General features: G+C 50.4%; 1 protein-coding gene across 3 annotated transcripts in view; it reads right to left on the reverse strand.

Moving 5' to 3' along the window:
- Window positions 1-5,713: 5,713 nt before the first annotated feature.
- The window catches only part of NKAIN1 (sodium/potassium transporting ATPase interacting 1), a 42,812-nt gene continuing 34,151 nt past the window's right edge, over window positions 5,714-14,374 (reverse strand). The window contains exons 1-7 of one of the 3 annotated variants that reach the window (XM_057715251.1): window positions 11,731-11,753; window positions 10,189-10,326; window positions 8,714-8,794; window positions 7,094-7,291; window positions 6,646-6,706; window positions 6,013-6,094; window positions 5,714-5,863 (exon numbers count right to left, since the gene is read on the reverse strand). In XM_057715251.1, coding sequence (XP_057571234.1) covers window positions 5,854-5,863; window positions 6,013-6,094; window positions 6,646-6,706; window positions 7,094-7,291; window positions 8,714-8,794; window positions 10,189-10,248 — 492 coding nt within the window. In that variant the 5' untranslated portion in view covers window positions 10,249-10,326; window positions 11,731-11,753 and the 3' untranslated portion in view covers window positions 5,714-5,853. Of the gene's footprint in view, window positions 5,864-6,012; window positions 6,095-6,645; window positions 6,707-7,093; window positions 7,308-8,713; window positions 8,795-10,188; window positions 10,327-11,730; window positions 11,754-14,374 lie in introns of those variants that run through there. The other 2 variants (XM_057715242.1, XM_057715260.1) reach the window with 2 other exon arrangements.

Consider the following 14,374-nt stretch of genomic DNA (forward strand, 5'->3'; position numbering starts at 1 on the left):
CGCTGAAGTCCATCCCAAAACCTTCTCCTCCTGATGTTATCCCATCGCAAGGGCAGCTCCATCCTTCTGCTCGCTCAGGCTGAAAACCTTGGGGTCCTGTGTGACTCTTCTCTTTCACTCACATCCTACAGTCAACCCACCAGCACATCTTCTTGGTCCTACACTCAGAATATATTGGAATCCAGCCAGGTCTCACCTCCTCCACTGCTGCCCCCCTGATGGAGCACCACCATCCCTCACCTGGATGATACTGATAGCATCTGATCTGGTCTTTGTGTTTCAGCCCTTGACCTCTTACAGTCTATTCTCCACACACTATCCAAAAAGATTCTTCCCATCTCGGTGGTTTCCCATCTCAGGTTAAAAACTGAAGCCCTTATGGTGTTCTTCAAGCCAATACAGTGTCAGACACACACACCCTTATCTCTCTGACTTCACCTACCACTACTTTCGCCTTTCCTTGCTTTGAGCCACACTGGCCTCCTTGTTTCCCTCCAGTATTCAGGCTCCCACCTCAGGGCCTTTGCACTTGCTGTTCCCTTTGTCTTCTAACTTCTTCAGATATTTTACCAAAACTATTTCTTAGTGAGGCCTTCTTGACTGACCTGATGTCCAATTAAAAACCCGAATCAATCTGTATCCTGCATTCCCTTCCCTGCCCTGTTTTGCTCCATGATACTTATCTGACACACCACGTATTTTACTGGTTTACTTATGTATGTCTCCTCCCATAGATATCCCTCATGAGAGCAGGGATTATGTTCTTTTTTGTTCACTGCTGTATCCCCAGTGCTTGGCACATAGTCGATTCTTAATAAATATTTGAAGGACAAATTCAGGTGCTTGGTCCCAATGAATTAGAATCAGGTACATTAGTGGAGCCCAGAAATCTGTATTTTAAAAAGACATCTCAAGTACAGTTAGGGTTGAGAAGCCCTATCCCAGAATGTCAGCAGTAAAGAAGCCCAAGAATATTCTACAAAGTCCGGCCCTCTCACTTCACTGATGAAGTCACCAAGGCCAGAGGTGGGAGGAGTGGCCCCAGGTCCCAGGGTGAGGAGGAAGCGGAGGAAGAACTAAAACTTCAGTATTAGACGCCCAGCACAGGGCTCTCTCTGCAGCCCCAGGCAGCCTGGGCCTGATCAGTCTGACCTGAGGGGAATCGTTGAGTCTGAGGCTCAGAGCAGGGTGTGGTCCCCATCTCAGTTGGCGATGGGCAAACTCTGACCTGTTTTGCCCAAACTAACCTAGTGGTGAAGTTGTCAATGTTTGAGTGGATCCTAGCCTTTGAAATGATTAACTCATTTTTTAAAACTTTTAAGACTGTAACAATTATTAAGAAATGAAATTAAACGTTGGGGAGAGAGTCTTAGAGTCGAGTTCTGATATAACAGGGCTGGCAGGCATAGTTTGGTATGCCTTCCATAACACTGGAGGAGGGAAAGTGTCAGAACTCTTTGAATGCCTCTTTACCCAGGTCTAGGATTTCCCAAACCTGGATGACTTGGAGCACTTGTGAAAAACACAGGTTCCTGCCACTGCCCAGATGCTGGGTTCAGTGTGGCTCGGATCGGGCCCAGGAATTTGGATTTTTAAGGGATTCTTCTGCTCTGCAAGCTTGAGAAGCCCTGTTCAGGGCCAGCAGCCTGTGGAGTACTGAACCTTGTAAGGTAATGAGGTCTTGGTGTCAGGCCCTCCCTCATTCCCAATCTGTTTAGAAACAAAAAGACCCAACTCCAACACATTCAAGCAAACACTAGTCTGTCTACAAACCCTAGGAGCCTCTTGCACTTGTCACATGCACCTTGGGGAATTAGTATTCCAGTGCTTCAAAGAATGGCTTGGGCAGCTTGAGGACTCAGTAGTTATTTAAAGATATGTCCTACCTGGATTATTTGAATGTGCAGAGGTTGCCAGCAGCTGGATAGCAGGAGCTGCACTGGGCTTTGTGGGAAGGCCAGCTTGACTGGTTCCAGAGTGAACGGAGACCCAGGGATGTCTGACTCCTGCAGTGCATGCTGTTCATTACTGCACTGGCCCTCCCAAGTTTACACACATACCCCCAAGAATACACATTTACGCAGGGAAGTCAGAAACCCTAGGCCTCTTCCAGACATCTTCCTGCTTCCCTCCTCCAACCCACCCTTCCAGGCCTGCCAGTTCTCTCTAAAGGACAGTTCTAATTGAGTAGCTTCTGCTCAAAATCCTTCAGTAGTTCCTCCTGCCATCACACCAGGCTGATGCACTCTGGTTTGACATTCAGAGCTGCTGGATATGACTCCTTCCCTGTGGAAGGCAGAATTAATGACCCCCCCCCCCCCCAAAAGAGGTTCACACTCTAATTCCTGGAACCTGGGACTGTGTTACATGGCAATAGGGACTTTGCAGGTGGAAATAAAGACTTTGAGAGGAAGAAATTATCCTGGATTATTCGAGTGGGCCCAATCCAATGACACAGATCCTTATAAATGGAGAACGTTTCCTGGCTGTGGTTAGAGAGATGTGATGATGTGAAAAGGGTCAGAGAGCTGAGATGTTGCTGGCTTTGAAGATGGAGGAAGGGGGCCATGAACCAAGAATTGTAGGTAGCCTCTAGAAGCTGGAAAAGGCAAGGAAAGGGATTTCTCCCCTAGAGCCTCCAGAAAGAAATGCAACCCTCCAGACATCCTGATTTTACCCCAGTGAGACCCATGTTGGACTTCTACTGAACTGTAAGATAACAAGTGTATATTGCTTTAAGAGATTGAAGTTGTGATAATTTATGACAGCGATATTAGACTAATATATCCCCCACCAAAGCTTCCTCCAGCTAGTTTGTCTCTGGCCATTTCTACCCCAGACACTACAGGTTTTCCTCCCTCCACACCTTTGCACATGCTGTTGGCCCGTCCAGGATGTTCAGATCACCTCTCCCCCAAGCTCCTATTAACAACTGCCTTTCATACTAAACTGGCCTCAGCATTGACCACCTGCTATCAGCATCCACCCTTCTGCCTGCTCACCCCATAGGCTCCCTACTAGACCATACACTCAACTTATTTCCCTCTGACTCAATGACCAGGAGTGCTCCACAGAGGTTTGCAGAGTAAACATGGACATCCTTATGTAGAAGCTCTGGTTCTTGGCCCCTAACTGCACCAAGGTCATCTGGGGATCTTAAAAATCTCAATTCTACCAAATCATTGTGGAAGAATGGGAGACAGTTCCACATATGTTATTGGGAGAAGATTTCCAAGATTCAGAGTTAGTTGAAAGAAGCAGGGAGTTGAAGAGTAAAATATGCTACCATTTGTGTGAAAAAGGAAAAAAAAATATTTATATAATTTTAAAAAATTTGACTGTCTTTGGAAAGATATGAAAAATAAGAGTACATAGCTCCCTGGAACATTCTGAATCCTATACCATATATACTTATTACCTATTCACACACAAAAATAAAACTTTAAAATTCAAAATCTGATTCTTGTTGTATGGTCAGAAAAGGAGTCAGGATGTCCCAGTTGGGATGCAGGAATCTGTGTCTAAAGCATTGTCTGCCAGCTTGTTCCAAGTCAGGAACTGAGTTGTTAGGAAGAGGGCAGAGCCAGGATGCAAAGGACATTTGAAAGCATGACCTTAAAATCCACTTAATCGGGAAAACAGGAAGCTTTCCAAGGAACTGTGAAGCCAGCTTTGGGAACCCACTGATCTAATCCCCTCTCTGCATTTTATGGATGAGAAAAGGGAGGGCCGGTGACTTGCCCAAAGCTACACAGCCAGCCAGAGGCATAGGACAGTGCCCCAGGAATGTCTGATAATGACAATGACATAGATTCCCAACTTCTGCCCACCCTTCATGCAAAGACTTCTCCCTTAGAAGACCCTGCTGACTCACAGGGCAGGAGGACAGGAAGATAGAGAAGAAAACACCATCTTTAATCAATCCACCTGCACAGAAATCAGGGCAACACTCCCTGCCTTGCAAGGTCCCAGTGAGAAGAAAACTTGGTCTCCTTGAAAAAACCATCTTACAAAAACAAAAGGCTTCAAAGCACCAGTGGCTACAGTAGCTAAACCGGTTGAGTAGAAAGGGGGCTGGGGGTGAGATGCCAGCTGGCTGGGGGTGGTTCTGAGAAGAGAGGGCTGGAGGCAGGGGTTGGCCCAGGAACAGAGCAGCAGCCAGGCCTGAAGGGAACTGTCGCCCTCTTGAGCTGCACCCATAGCTAACCAGGTTGACCATTTGGGACCTCGGGCCCTGTAGTGATCAGAGGAACTGCTGGGGTTGGCTCTTTGGCACACACCTGCAGATGGGATGGTGGGGTGGGGTCTGAGCTCAGGATATTTTGGCTTTAGATGGGAAGGAATGCTAGATCAGAGGGTGGAGAGCAAGGAATGGTCACCGCGGATGGGCTCAGGTGTGCGACTGTCTGTACTTCCATCTGGTCCCCCTTTGGCTCCCACCCTCCTTCCTAAGCCAGGACCACTCCTATTTCACAAACTGGAAGCTGAGGCCTGATCCTCCCTCCCTCAGATTCACCAGCCAGTACACAGGACACAGGGTCCTCAGAGGCGTCTAAAGAGGCAGGTGGGGAGAAGGAGCCCTCATCTCTACTTGCTCTTAAGGAAGGGTGCTGGCCCTCCAGACACCCCACCATGACTCACACCCCCATTCTGCCTCTTCGGAACAACTTCTCGGTTTGTTAGAGGTTGCTTCTGGACACTGGCGTGAATGAACGCTGGTGATCTTTGAACACTGGTGACCAGGCAGCGCAGGTGAGCCCTCTTCCACGCTGGAACCACAGGCCTCCCAGCTGGTGAAGTGGATGGAGCCGTCAGGGGTTGGCGGAGGTGCTGGGGGGGTGGGTGATCATGGGTGTAGCAACCTAAGGGATGTGGAAGGGGGTGGGGTGAGAGTTGTGTCCCCCCTTTGCTAGAGAGCTTGAAAGCTTTGCCTAGGGTGGACAGAGGCTGTTTAAGAAGGCTTCCCTGTGGGTCAGGCTGAATTCAGGGCTCTGGGATCTGTCCATCCCGTTCCCAGTAAGAGAACAGATATATTGCTTTAAGAGAGGCGTTGGCAAGTGGTGGTGGTGGTATGTGAGTGTGGTGTATATCACATGGGTTCTAGAGTGTCCAAGCTGGAAGGGGGCTTGGAAATGGAACTCAGAGACCAGACACTGGGTTTTGGAGTCTGAAACTACAGATTATATACTGTGTTCAAGGCCTAACCCCACCAAAAGCCCAGCTGTGTGGCCTCAAGCAAATCACTTTACATCTCTGGGCCTCAGTTTCCATATCTGCAAAATGGGGATTATGTAAAACCCCGGTATAGTCCAGGGAACTGAGAGTCAAATGAAAAGGCTAGAAAGAGCTCCATTTACTAAGGGATTATGTTAATTATCTGAGGTGGGAAACCGAGACCCAGAGAGGTCAAGGGCTTTGCCAGATGTCACACAGAGTTAATGATGGAGCTGTGATTAGAACCTAGGACTCCTGCTCCTAGTTCAAGGTAACTTTCCCCAGGGCTGGTGAATGATTGTGGTGAGATGGGGTGAGTGTCTGTCCTGCCCTTTCTCTGTGGACAGGGGACAGGATGCTGGGTGAAGAAGGGTGAAAGGGAGAGGCTGGAGAAGGGCGGGAGGCTCCAGCATACGCCAAGGCTGAGATAAAAAAAATACAAACCCCGCGATCCCCCTCCCCCGCCCCACCCCTTAAGTCCAGGCTGCTAAGGGCCAAGTCCAAGTCCGCTTGAGACCCAGATCAAGCCGACCCAGCCTGCAGTCCAGCCAGCGAGCCGCCAGGGGGCGCGCCTGCCATCTTGGCCGTTGCTCGCTGCAGCGCGGTCAGTGTAGCCGCAGGGGTGGGCGTGGGCAGAAGCTACCCCGACCTGCAGGAAACAAAAGCCGGTTAGGGAAGCTGACTCCTAAGTAGGGAGGCGGAGAGATCCGGCTGCCCTCCCAGCTCCTCCCTCTCCTTCTTTCTCCTACACTAATGCCCGAGTCCCTCCGCCCGACCCTGGTCCTCTCCATGACCCACGTGTACAGAGGCTGCAGTTGTAAATGCGACGTCTTCTGGGGCGCCTGATATCCGTAGGAGTCAAAACCGCCGATGAAATCAACTGCGGAAGGGGAGATGGCACGTGGTTAGAGACGGGCCTGTTGGAGGGAGCAAGGTATGGGAGGCTGGGTCCTGAAAGGGAGGAATCTTGAGGCCAGACCTTGCACAGGGCCTTAGGGGTTGGGCTTTGCTGCAGCATCCTGAGGGATGGGCCAAGCCCCAAGAGGATAGAGAGCTGGGGGATGATGGGGAGGTACGCCCTTTGAGGGAGAAGGCTCGGGGGGCGGGGGGGAAGGGCTCGAGGGGGGTAATGGGACGAACTGGGAATGGGTGGTGCTTGACAGGAGTGGGGATGTGGAGCCCCTCTGAGAGACAGGGCGGGGCCTAAGAGGGACGGGTAGGGGCGCAGTGCTGGGGCCCTGGACCGGGCACCTGGACATCTGGACCTCAGCCCAGAATGGGCTGGCTATGCAGATCCCCACCCACCCTGCTGCCTCTTCTTCCCCAGCCCCAAGAGGGGCCCCTTAAGTGACCCGGGGCTCCTTCCCGCTCGGGCCCCTGTCCAGGGTGCTGACGGCGTGGGGTGGCGCGCGGCCAGCTTTCCCCACTCACAGCTGTCCTCTTCCTCCAGGAATACTTTGCTCACGTAGCAGGCGAACACGAAGCCAAACAGCTGGAGGAGGACACAGCGCGTCAGGGAGGGAGAGAGAAAGGGAAGCTCTTCTTTCACCCCCTGCCTGGCCCTGGCCACCCTGGCTGAGGCTGGAGAGGGGCTGAGGCTGGAGGGGCCGTGTGTGCTAAGATGAAGGCAAACCCATAACATCTTCGAGTTAAATGACTGCGCTTTAAACATAATATACGTGGTTCTATTCTCCGTTCTGGGAGTGTGACTTTGGACGAGTAATTATTTTACCTCTTTGAGCCTCAGTTTCCCCAGTTGGACCTGGACAATACCTTACTGGCTTGTTAAGAGGAAAGAGGTAAAATGCCTCTTTCCTCTTTCCAGCTTGTAAAGTGCCTAGGGCAGGGCTGGGACAGCCAAGGGGACAGGAGAACTCACAGCCAGGAAGATCTGCAGGGCACTGCTGAGGGCTTCAATGTAGGGATAGTCAAGCAGGCAGCCGGTGACCGAGATGACATGGTGGTCCTCCAGGGCCAGGCGGGAGTTCAGGACAGGTGTCACCAGGCAGCCTGGCCCATTCTCCATCCACCAGGAGCGGTGCAGGGATGTGTTGAAGGTCATGATGAAGTCCCGGTCCTAGGGGCAGAGGGGCCTAGGATACTGAGCTTGGGGGGCAGGGGGCAGAATCCTCCCCAGGCTCCAGGAGACTTTTTTTTGGCCACGCCGCATGGCTTGCGGGATCCTAGTTTCCCAACCAGGGATCGAACCCGAGCCCGACAGTGAAAGCACCAAGTCCTTACCACTGGACCACCATGGAATTCCCTCCAGGAGACTTTATATAAGGTCTATTTCACACTTGGATTGTAACAGCTTCCTTTCCTGGCTTGATTTGTGAAAGGTATAGAGGAAGTCTATATCTGCAAGTCTATGTTTGGTCAGTAGGTGGCGCTTGATGACCATGCAGGCCTCATTCTTCTATTAGCGATAGAAGGGGCTGGTGCAGACCCACAGGAGTCTCAGAATTTTAGGGCTGGAAGGGGTATTAATGGTGACTGGGTCCAATTTTCCAGCCATTGGTGAAATCCTCAACACAGACCCCTTCACAGCCCATTCAGTCTTTCCATTGCTCCCTGTGTGTGACCCTGGGCAAACCTCTCCTCTCTTTAGTCCTTGGTCTCCCCTTTTGAAATGAAGAAAGGGCTGGCCTAGATCGGAAGTTCTTACCAAGTGTGCATCTATGTGTTCCTCAACCCATTTGTTCATGTGGTCCATTAAATATTCACTGCATGCTGATTGGGTGTCAAGCACTGAGACGTGATCTTCTTTCATCCCCTCGGCAACCACATGAAATGGGGGTTTCTATTAACTACACTTACTAGATGAGGAAACTGAAGCTCAGAAAGGGTAAGCCACCTGCCCAGGGTCACATAGCTAAGAAATGTTTGAGCTGGGGTTTAAATCTAGCAGAAGTACAAAGCCAGTGCTCTTATTCATGTATTTGCCTCCTTTATATCTAAAAATAGAAATTGTGCCCTCTGAACTGGCTCTTCTCCAAGCTAAATACTCCCACTTTCTTCAGTAGTTCTCCATCTGACATTGTGTATTCAATTTTCCCAAAACAAACTCTACCTAGTCTCTTTCTCTTCTGAAAATTATTGATCAGAACCGGACTCAAATCTTTGTGGTTTAAACAGTTCAAAGCGTGTTGCATTTTCATATCCTTTGTACTGAACATTCATGGGGCTTAAGAGCAGCTTACTGGGCTATCACAAACTGTTGATTTCTACTGAGCTGATCAACTGGGATCCCAATCCATCTTAACCCAGACTGCCCTTCAGCCTCATGTGCTCCATCACTTGTTTTTGAGAAGTACAGAGGAGTCCAGAAATGAAAACGCAGGGATGGGGTGGAGTGGGGTGTGACGCATAGATTAGTTGAATGTGTAGAGGGCAGTCTCTTCAAGAGATGATGTCCCAGACTCACACCATAGGAGCCCCTGGGGCAGAGGATAGGAAAGGCCAGGCTCTGCCCTCTGGCACTGCCAGGCCCAAGGCTTACCTGGGACAGCTGTCCAACCTCCAAATAGAAGCAGATGATAAACGCATTCCAGCCAACCCAGAGTACCAGCCAGGCTGCATACTGGGGAAAGCAGAGGTGGGATCAGGGTGGGGCATCGGGGAGCGGGAATGGGGCAGGTCAATGGACTAAGGGGACCTTAGCAGGGGAAAGGATGACAATGCCTCACTCAGCGAGCACTTTATAGTTTACAGATCATTTTACATCCATCCAGTCCTTACGAGAGCCCTGCAGGGAAAGCACTGTCTTTCTCTATAAAGATAACTAAGTAAAGGCTCAGAGAGGAGGTTTACGTTTCCCAGGATCACACAGCTAGGAAGAGGTAGGGCAGGCATGCAAACCCAAGTCCTCTGGTAGCTAATCCTGTCCACTCTGCAGAGAACCACAGACACCAGACGGCATCCTACCCATGGCAAAGAACTAGAGAGAAGCTGGATATTTCCACCCAAATCCTATGCCTAACCCAGTGGCAGCTGTCTGGCAGACAGTGCCATTTACACTGGTGCCTGGGGCTTTCTTGAGAACTGGAGAGAAGGGTCGTCTTACCTCAGGTGAGGGAGAGCTTTGGAAGGGCCCTGTTCACATGGCTTTTGGAACTGAGCCTGTGTGAGGTGGGGAGAAGCCCTAGAATGAGTGAGAGTGGGCCCTGAGGGTGGCATGACATTACATGGCATTGTGATTTTGGGTGTCAAGCACTTATGTAGTAAATCTACCAAAAAGCCTTTTCCCTCAAGAGAGGTGTATGAATGAGTCAATGAGGAAGAGCAGGGGACAAGGATGAGACTAGCTGAAAACAGGAGCCTGATCATCAAGGACCAGGGTTTGGAAAGAGAAAGTAGGAGGAGGGAGCCAGGGACACAATGCACTGGCCTCAAGGCCACACTAGCCATGCTGGTCTACATTCTTGATGAACATCAAGGGACAAAAGCCGAGCCTTCCTGAAGCAGCTTGAGAAACCAGACAAGACAGGGTCCATCCCTCGCACAGGCATACTGGGGCAGCGTGGTGATGCGGCAGGAGCCTTCGCTCTGGATGCAGGGCTCTAACCCTGCCACGTATTAGCTGTGTGACTTCAGGAAGCCTCATCACCTTTCTGAGCCTTATTTCCTCATCTGGGAAATGGAGATGACAAGATATACCTTGCAGGGCTGTCATAAAGATACGTAAAGCAGGCGAAACTCTTAGCATGTGCCTGGAAGGCACTCACTAAATGATATATCTGGTTAACAGTTGGATTTTTCCCCAGAAAATTCTTTAGGAAAAGTACTAATCTTGTCTCCACTGAGCAAAGAAGCATTGGGATTTGGACATCCACATCACCAGTGGGTCTGGAGCAAAGACAGAGGCAGAGGTCTAGGTTCCCCGGGGTGGGGGGCAGCTCTGGCTACAGAACGAGACGGGAACGGATGGGGATGAGAAGAGGGGGTTGGCTTGGGGAGGGGCCAAGTGAGCCATACCAGAATGAGGTACCGGGAGCGGTACTGCACAGTGCCAAAGATGCCCAGGATAACTGCCATGATGTGCAGGAAGTTGGCTAGGATCGGAGCCCACTGGTAGCCCAGGAAGTCAAAGATCTGCCGCTCCAGCGCAGCCACCTGTGGGAAAGAGCAGGCTGAGGCCACAGTCACCCCCTAAAAGAGGAGGACAGGGACTCCTCCTCGACCTTGTGGAGCAGGTGACACAGTTACCATGGTGATGAGGAACCATGACTTGATTATACACAAGTCTCAGAGCCATCCCAGCCCCGCACTACCAAAGGGATGCTGGGAAGTGAGGACAGGTCTGTGAGGATGAGAGAGAGACGGAGCCCTAGTGCTCACTTTGGGGTGGGCTAAAGGGAGATGGGAGCCAGCGTTCAGAACACCTTCCTCCCTGCCAAGAAGCCTCCCCAACTGGCACCTGTACCTTCCCTGGGGGGCAGGTCTCAGCCAGCGGAGTCAGGATCCAGTCTGCCTCCCCCCATCCCTGGCCTAGGGAAGCCCATGGGCCTGAGTCACATTCTTTCAAGGACCCCTATCTGGAGGCCGCCCTGGCCCATGGGATCCATGGGCTATAGAGAAAGGGATTTTTTTTCACTCCCTTTCCCCGAGGGAGGTGTAGAAGTTTGCACAATTGGCCTCAAATTCTTTCTCTTCCTGCTTCCGTGCTCTTTGGCACTACCTTCCCACACTAACTCTGTGCCTGGACATGGGACTTGCTTAGCTCAATGGGACTTTAGCAAAGAGAAAGCAAGTGAAGGCTTGAAAAATGCTGGTGCATTGGAGCTTGCCCACTTGTTACACCTATAACACAGAGAACACCTTGTGAAAGAGCTCAAGCTGACCTGCTGGAGGAAGAGAGGCCACAGGGAAAAGAACAAGGCACCCCAGATGACAGCCAGTCAACCATCAACACACACGAGTGAGGGCATCCTAGATCACTCAGAGGCTAGCCAACCCACCAACTGACCAAAGACACGTCGCCAGACCAAATAATCTCCCAGCTGACCCATAGAATTGTGAGCTAAATAAAATGGTTGTTTTATTTTTTATTATTATCACTTTTCTTTAATTTTTGGCTGTGCTGTGCAGCTTTCAGGATTTTAGTTCTCCAACCAGGAATCAAACCCAGTGAAAGTGCTGAGTCCTAACCACTAGACTGCTGGGGAATTCCCTAACACGGTTGTTTTAAACCACTATATTTTGGAGGGATTTGTTATACAGCAAAAGCTAACTGATATAGGATTCAATCAGCACTCCTTTTCCAGTAGCCCCTGGTTCAATCTTTCAGCTGATACACTTAGGAACAAAGGTACCAAGGATACCAATTGTTATTGACTGTCCCATATCCCTTCTTCTGTTGACAGAACCTATCTCTTTGTTTTGGAAACTGCCTCCCAGACCCTCAGTCCATGTGGCTTGGGTGGGGCTAAGCCCAGTTCTAATTTCTGCAGTGGGCTCGTGACCCAAGTCCAACCAAATAATCAACACACAGTGATCTGTTCAGGGAGGTGCACTCACCGTGCGCTCTGCTCCTGAGAGTCGCCCTGGATATTTGCTGGGGCATCAGGACAGAGATGCTCTCTGTCTCCAAGATACCTGGATGGGTGTTGTGTCAGCTGAGAGCTGTTGGTGGCTGTCTTTGCCACCACGTGGGGGACAGCCTGCTTGAGGAGGAAGCCAAAGCTAAGGGACAGAGAGTGAGGAAGGAAGAGTGAACAAGCAAGGGGAGTGCCTGGGAGACATCATTTTAAGTCTGAGGATCTGGCCACGCCCAAACAAATTCTCCTTCCTTGTACTTCTAATTTCTGTCACTTGCACCCAAGAGTCCTGACTACATAGAAGGAGACAGAAGCAGATCTCCCAAGGGAGGGAGAAAGAAGATCCTGATAAAGTAAGAAGACCCCAGGAGGCTTTTTCCTGGCAGGGAGGCGGGAGGAGGTGGAGCTGATGGTACCACACAGATGGCAAAGCTTGGGCAGAGACCCAGGAAGCTGCAGGCCCAACCCTGGCACCCACCCACCTGGCACCAGCCAGCCTCTTGCTGGTGACTCCCCTCCCAGGGCTCTGTAGGTTGTAAGGAACTTTCCAAGTTCATCTCTCACTGGATACTTCCTGGCAGAAAGGCACTGCTGAGATCATTATCTCTGAAGAAAGAAAGCATGAGGCTCAGAGAGGGGAAGTGACTTGCCCAAGGTCACACAGCAGGTTGGTGGCAGAGCCAGGTAGCCATTCTGCCTTTCTCTGCCCCCTGTCCTATCTTGGCACCAACACGTCACCTTTCCCAGTTGGCACTGGCTCAGGAGTTAGGACATGGTTTCTGGTTGAGGTCTGACACTGATTCCTGGTTTACTTGGGCAGGCTACCTTCTCTGTGGGCTCCTCTTCCATACATAGAGGCTGTCAGAGTAAATGACCTCTAAGGTCATGGTTTTGAATTCAGTGGCCTGCAAACCTTGGGGGAGAAACTCCCCAGGCTGCTTCCCCTCCCCAAAGCTCCTGCCCCACTTCTGTTCTCCTTTCCACCCTGACTCTGCTAGGCTTTAGGGAGCTCTGGTGGTTTGGGGTCCAGCTGGATGCTCTCGACTCAGCTGGCACGGAGGCTGTGACAGAGTGGCCCAGACTCATAGTGTAGCAGGGGAGATACCCTACCCGGATGTCTACCTAAACCTGACATCACCCCCACCCTCACCCTGGCCCTTGCTCAAAAAATCAGGGGCCTCACTGATAGAGTGAGCAGCACTGCAGTCACCAAAACTCAGGTTCAAATTGCAGTTCTGCTGTGTGACTTAGGCCAAATTACTTTGCCTCTCTGAGTCTATTTCTTTACCTATAAGTAGGGAAGATAATCCCTTCCTGACAAGTTGTTGTGAGGATATGGAAACATCACATAAAGTAATAATTAAACTTAATATATGGTGGTTAACTAGTAGAAGACCTAACAGCCAAAGCTCCTTAGTTGGGTTTTGAAGGCTGCTTAGGATCGGCCTCAAGTCTTCATTCTCGGTCAGTTCCTGCCCCCAAGCAGCTGAAATAACAGATGAGTTTCTACCATCATTTCCCTTTTCCTATATCCAAGTCCTCCTTGGTTTTCAAAATACAGCACAATTTTCTCCTTTCCTAGGAAGACCTCCTGACTGGCCCAAAGGGATCTCTCTTTCCACTGAATATGGAACACTGGCTGCTCTTGTCACTCTCAGCCATCCTTCCAGCTTCCCTCCAGCCTCCCCTCCAAACACTAACTCACTCCTTCATCAAAACCCCATCCACATCCATTTATTCATCCATCCGACATCTGACATGCCCTCATCCATCCAGGGACCATCATTTATTTATACACAGAACGTTTAGTCTGTGGCAGGCCCTGTGCTGGCGCTGGGATGCTGAAGTAAATACGCTGCAGTCCCTGCCCTTTGGGATCTCAGGGCCTAGGAGGGGAGGCGGATGGAAAATCAGACAGTTACAAACCACTGTGATCAGCATGATAACCCGGGCCTGAACGATGCTGCCTCTCCCTCCACTGGTGAGTGCAGAGATCGATTTAAATAAATAAATATTTTAATTGAGATTCAGTGTCTTGCAAATAATCCCAATTCTAAAGTTGTTATTTTTTTATTCAAAAACCAAGCCAAATATTCCAGAACTGCTTCTGCAGCAGTGACATGCAGCTAATTAACAAATAAAGATAAGAACAAAAAATAGGAGGAATATCTTCCCCATCTGGTTGCAATGGCTTAGAAACAATCATCTGAGGGCTGCGGTGGTTGTAAATCATTACTGGCCTTGGGCTGTCTTTTTTTCCTTCTTCCTTTTGGCCACACTGCACTGCATGTGGGATCTGAGTTCCCCAAACAGGAACACAGGATCGAATCTGTGCCCCTTCAGGGGAAAGTGCGGAGCTTTAACCACTGGACCGCCAGGGAAGTGCCTGGATTATCTTTCTCACTTTGATGGGAGGACTTGTGTGGAGAAAACAACAACCTATTCCTTTGCAAAAAGTTCAAGTGCACATGCATTGAGAGGGGAAAAAAATGACTTTGGGGAAATTTTTACCCGGTCAGCCTGCAAGCCAGATCAAGCTGGCTCCTTGGGTCTCTTTCCTAAGTGGGCCAGCACAGACGCTTCTGTGGGCAACTGATGCAGCCTCCCGCCTGATCTCCTGGCAC

This window comes from Hippopotamus amphibius, chromosome 1, assembly GCF_030028045.1.
Source record: "Hippopotamus amphibius kiboko isolate mHipAmp2 chromosome 1, mHipAmp2.hap2, whole genome shotgun sequence".
NCBI lineage: Eukaryota > Metazoa > Chordata > Mammalia > Artiodactyla > Hippopotamidae > Hippopotamus > Hippopotamus amphibius.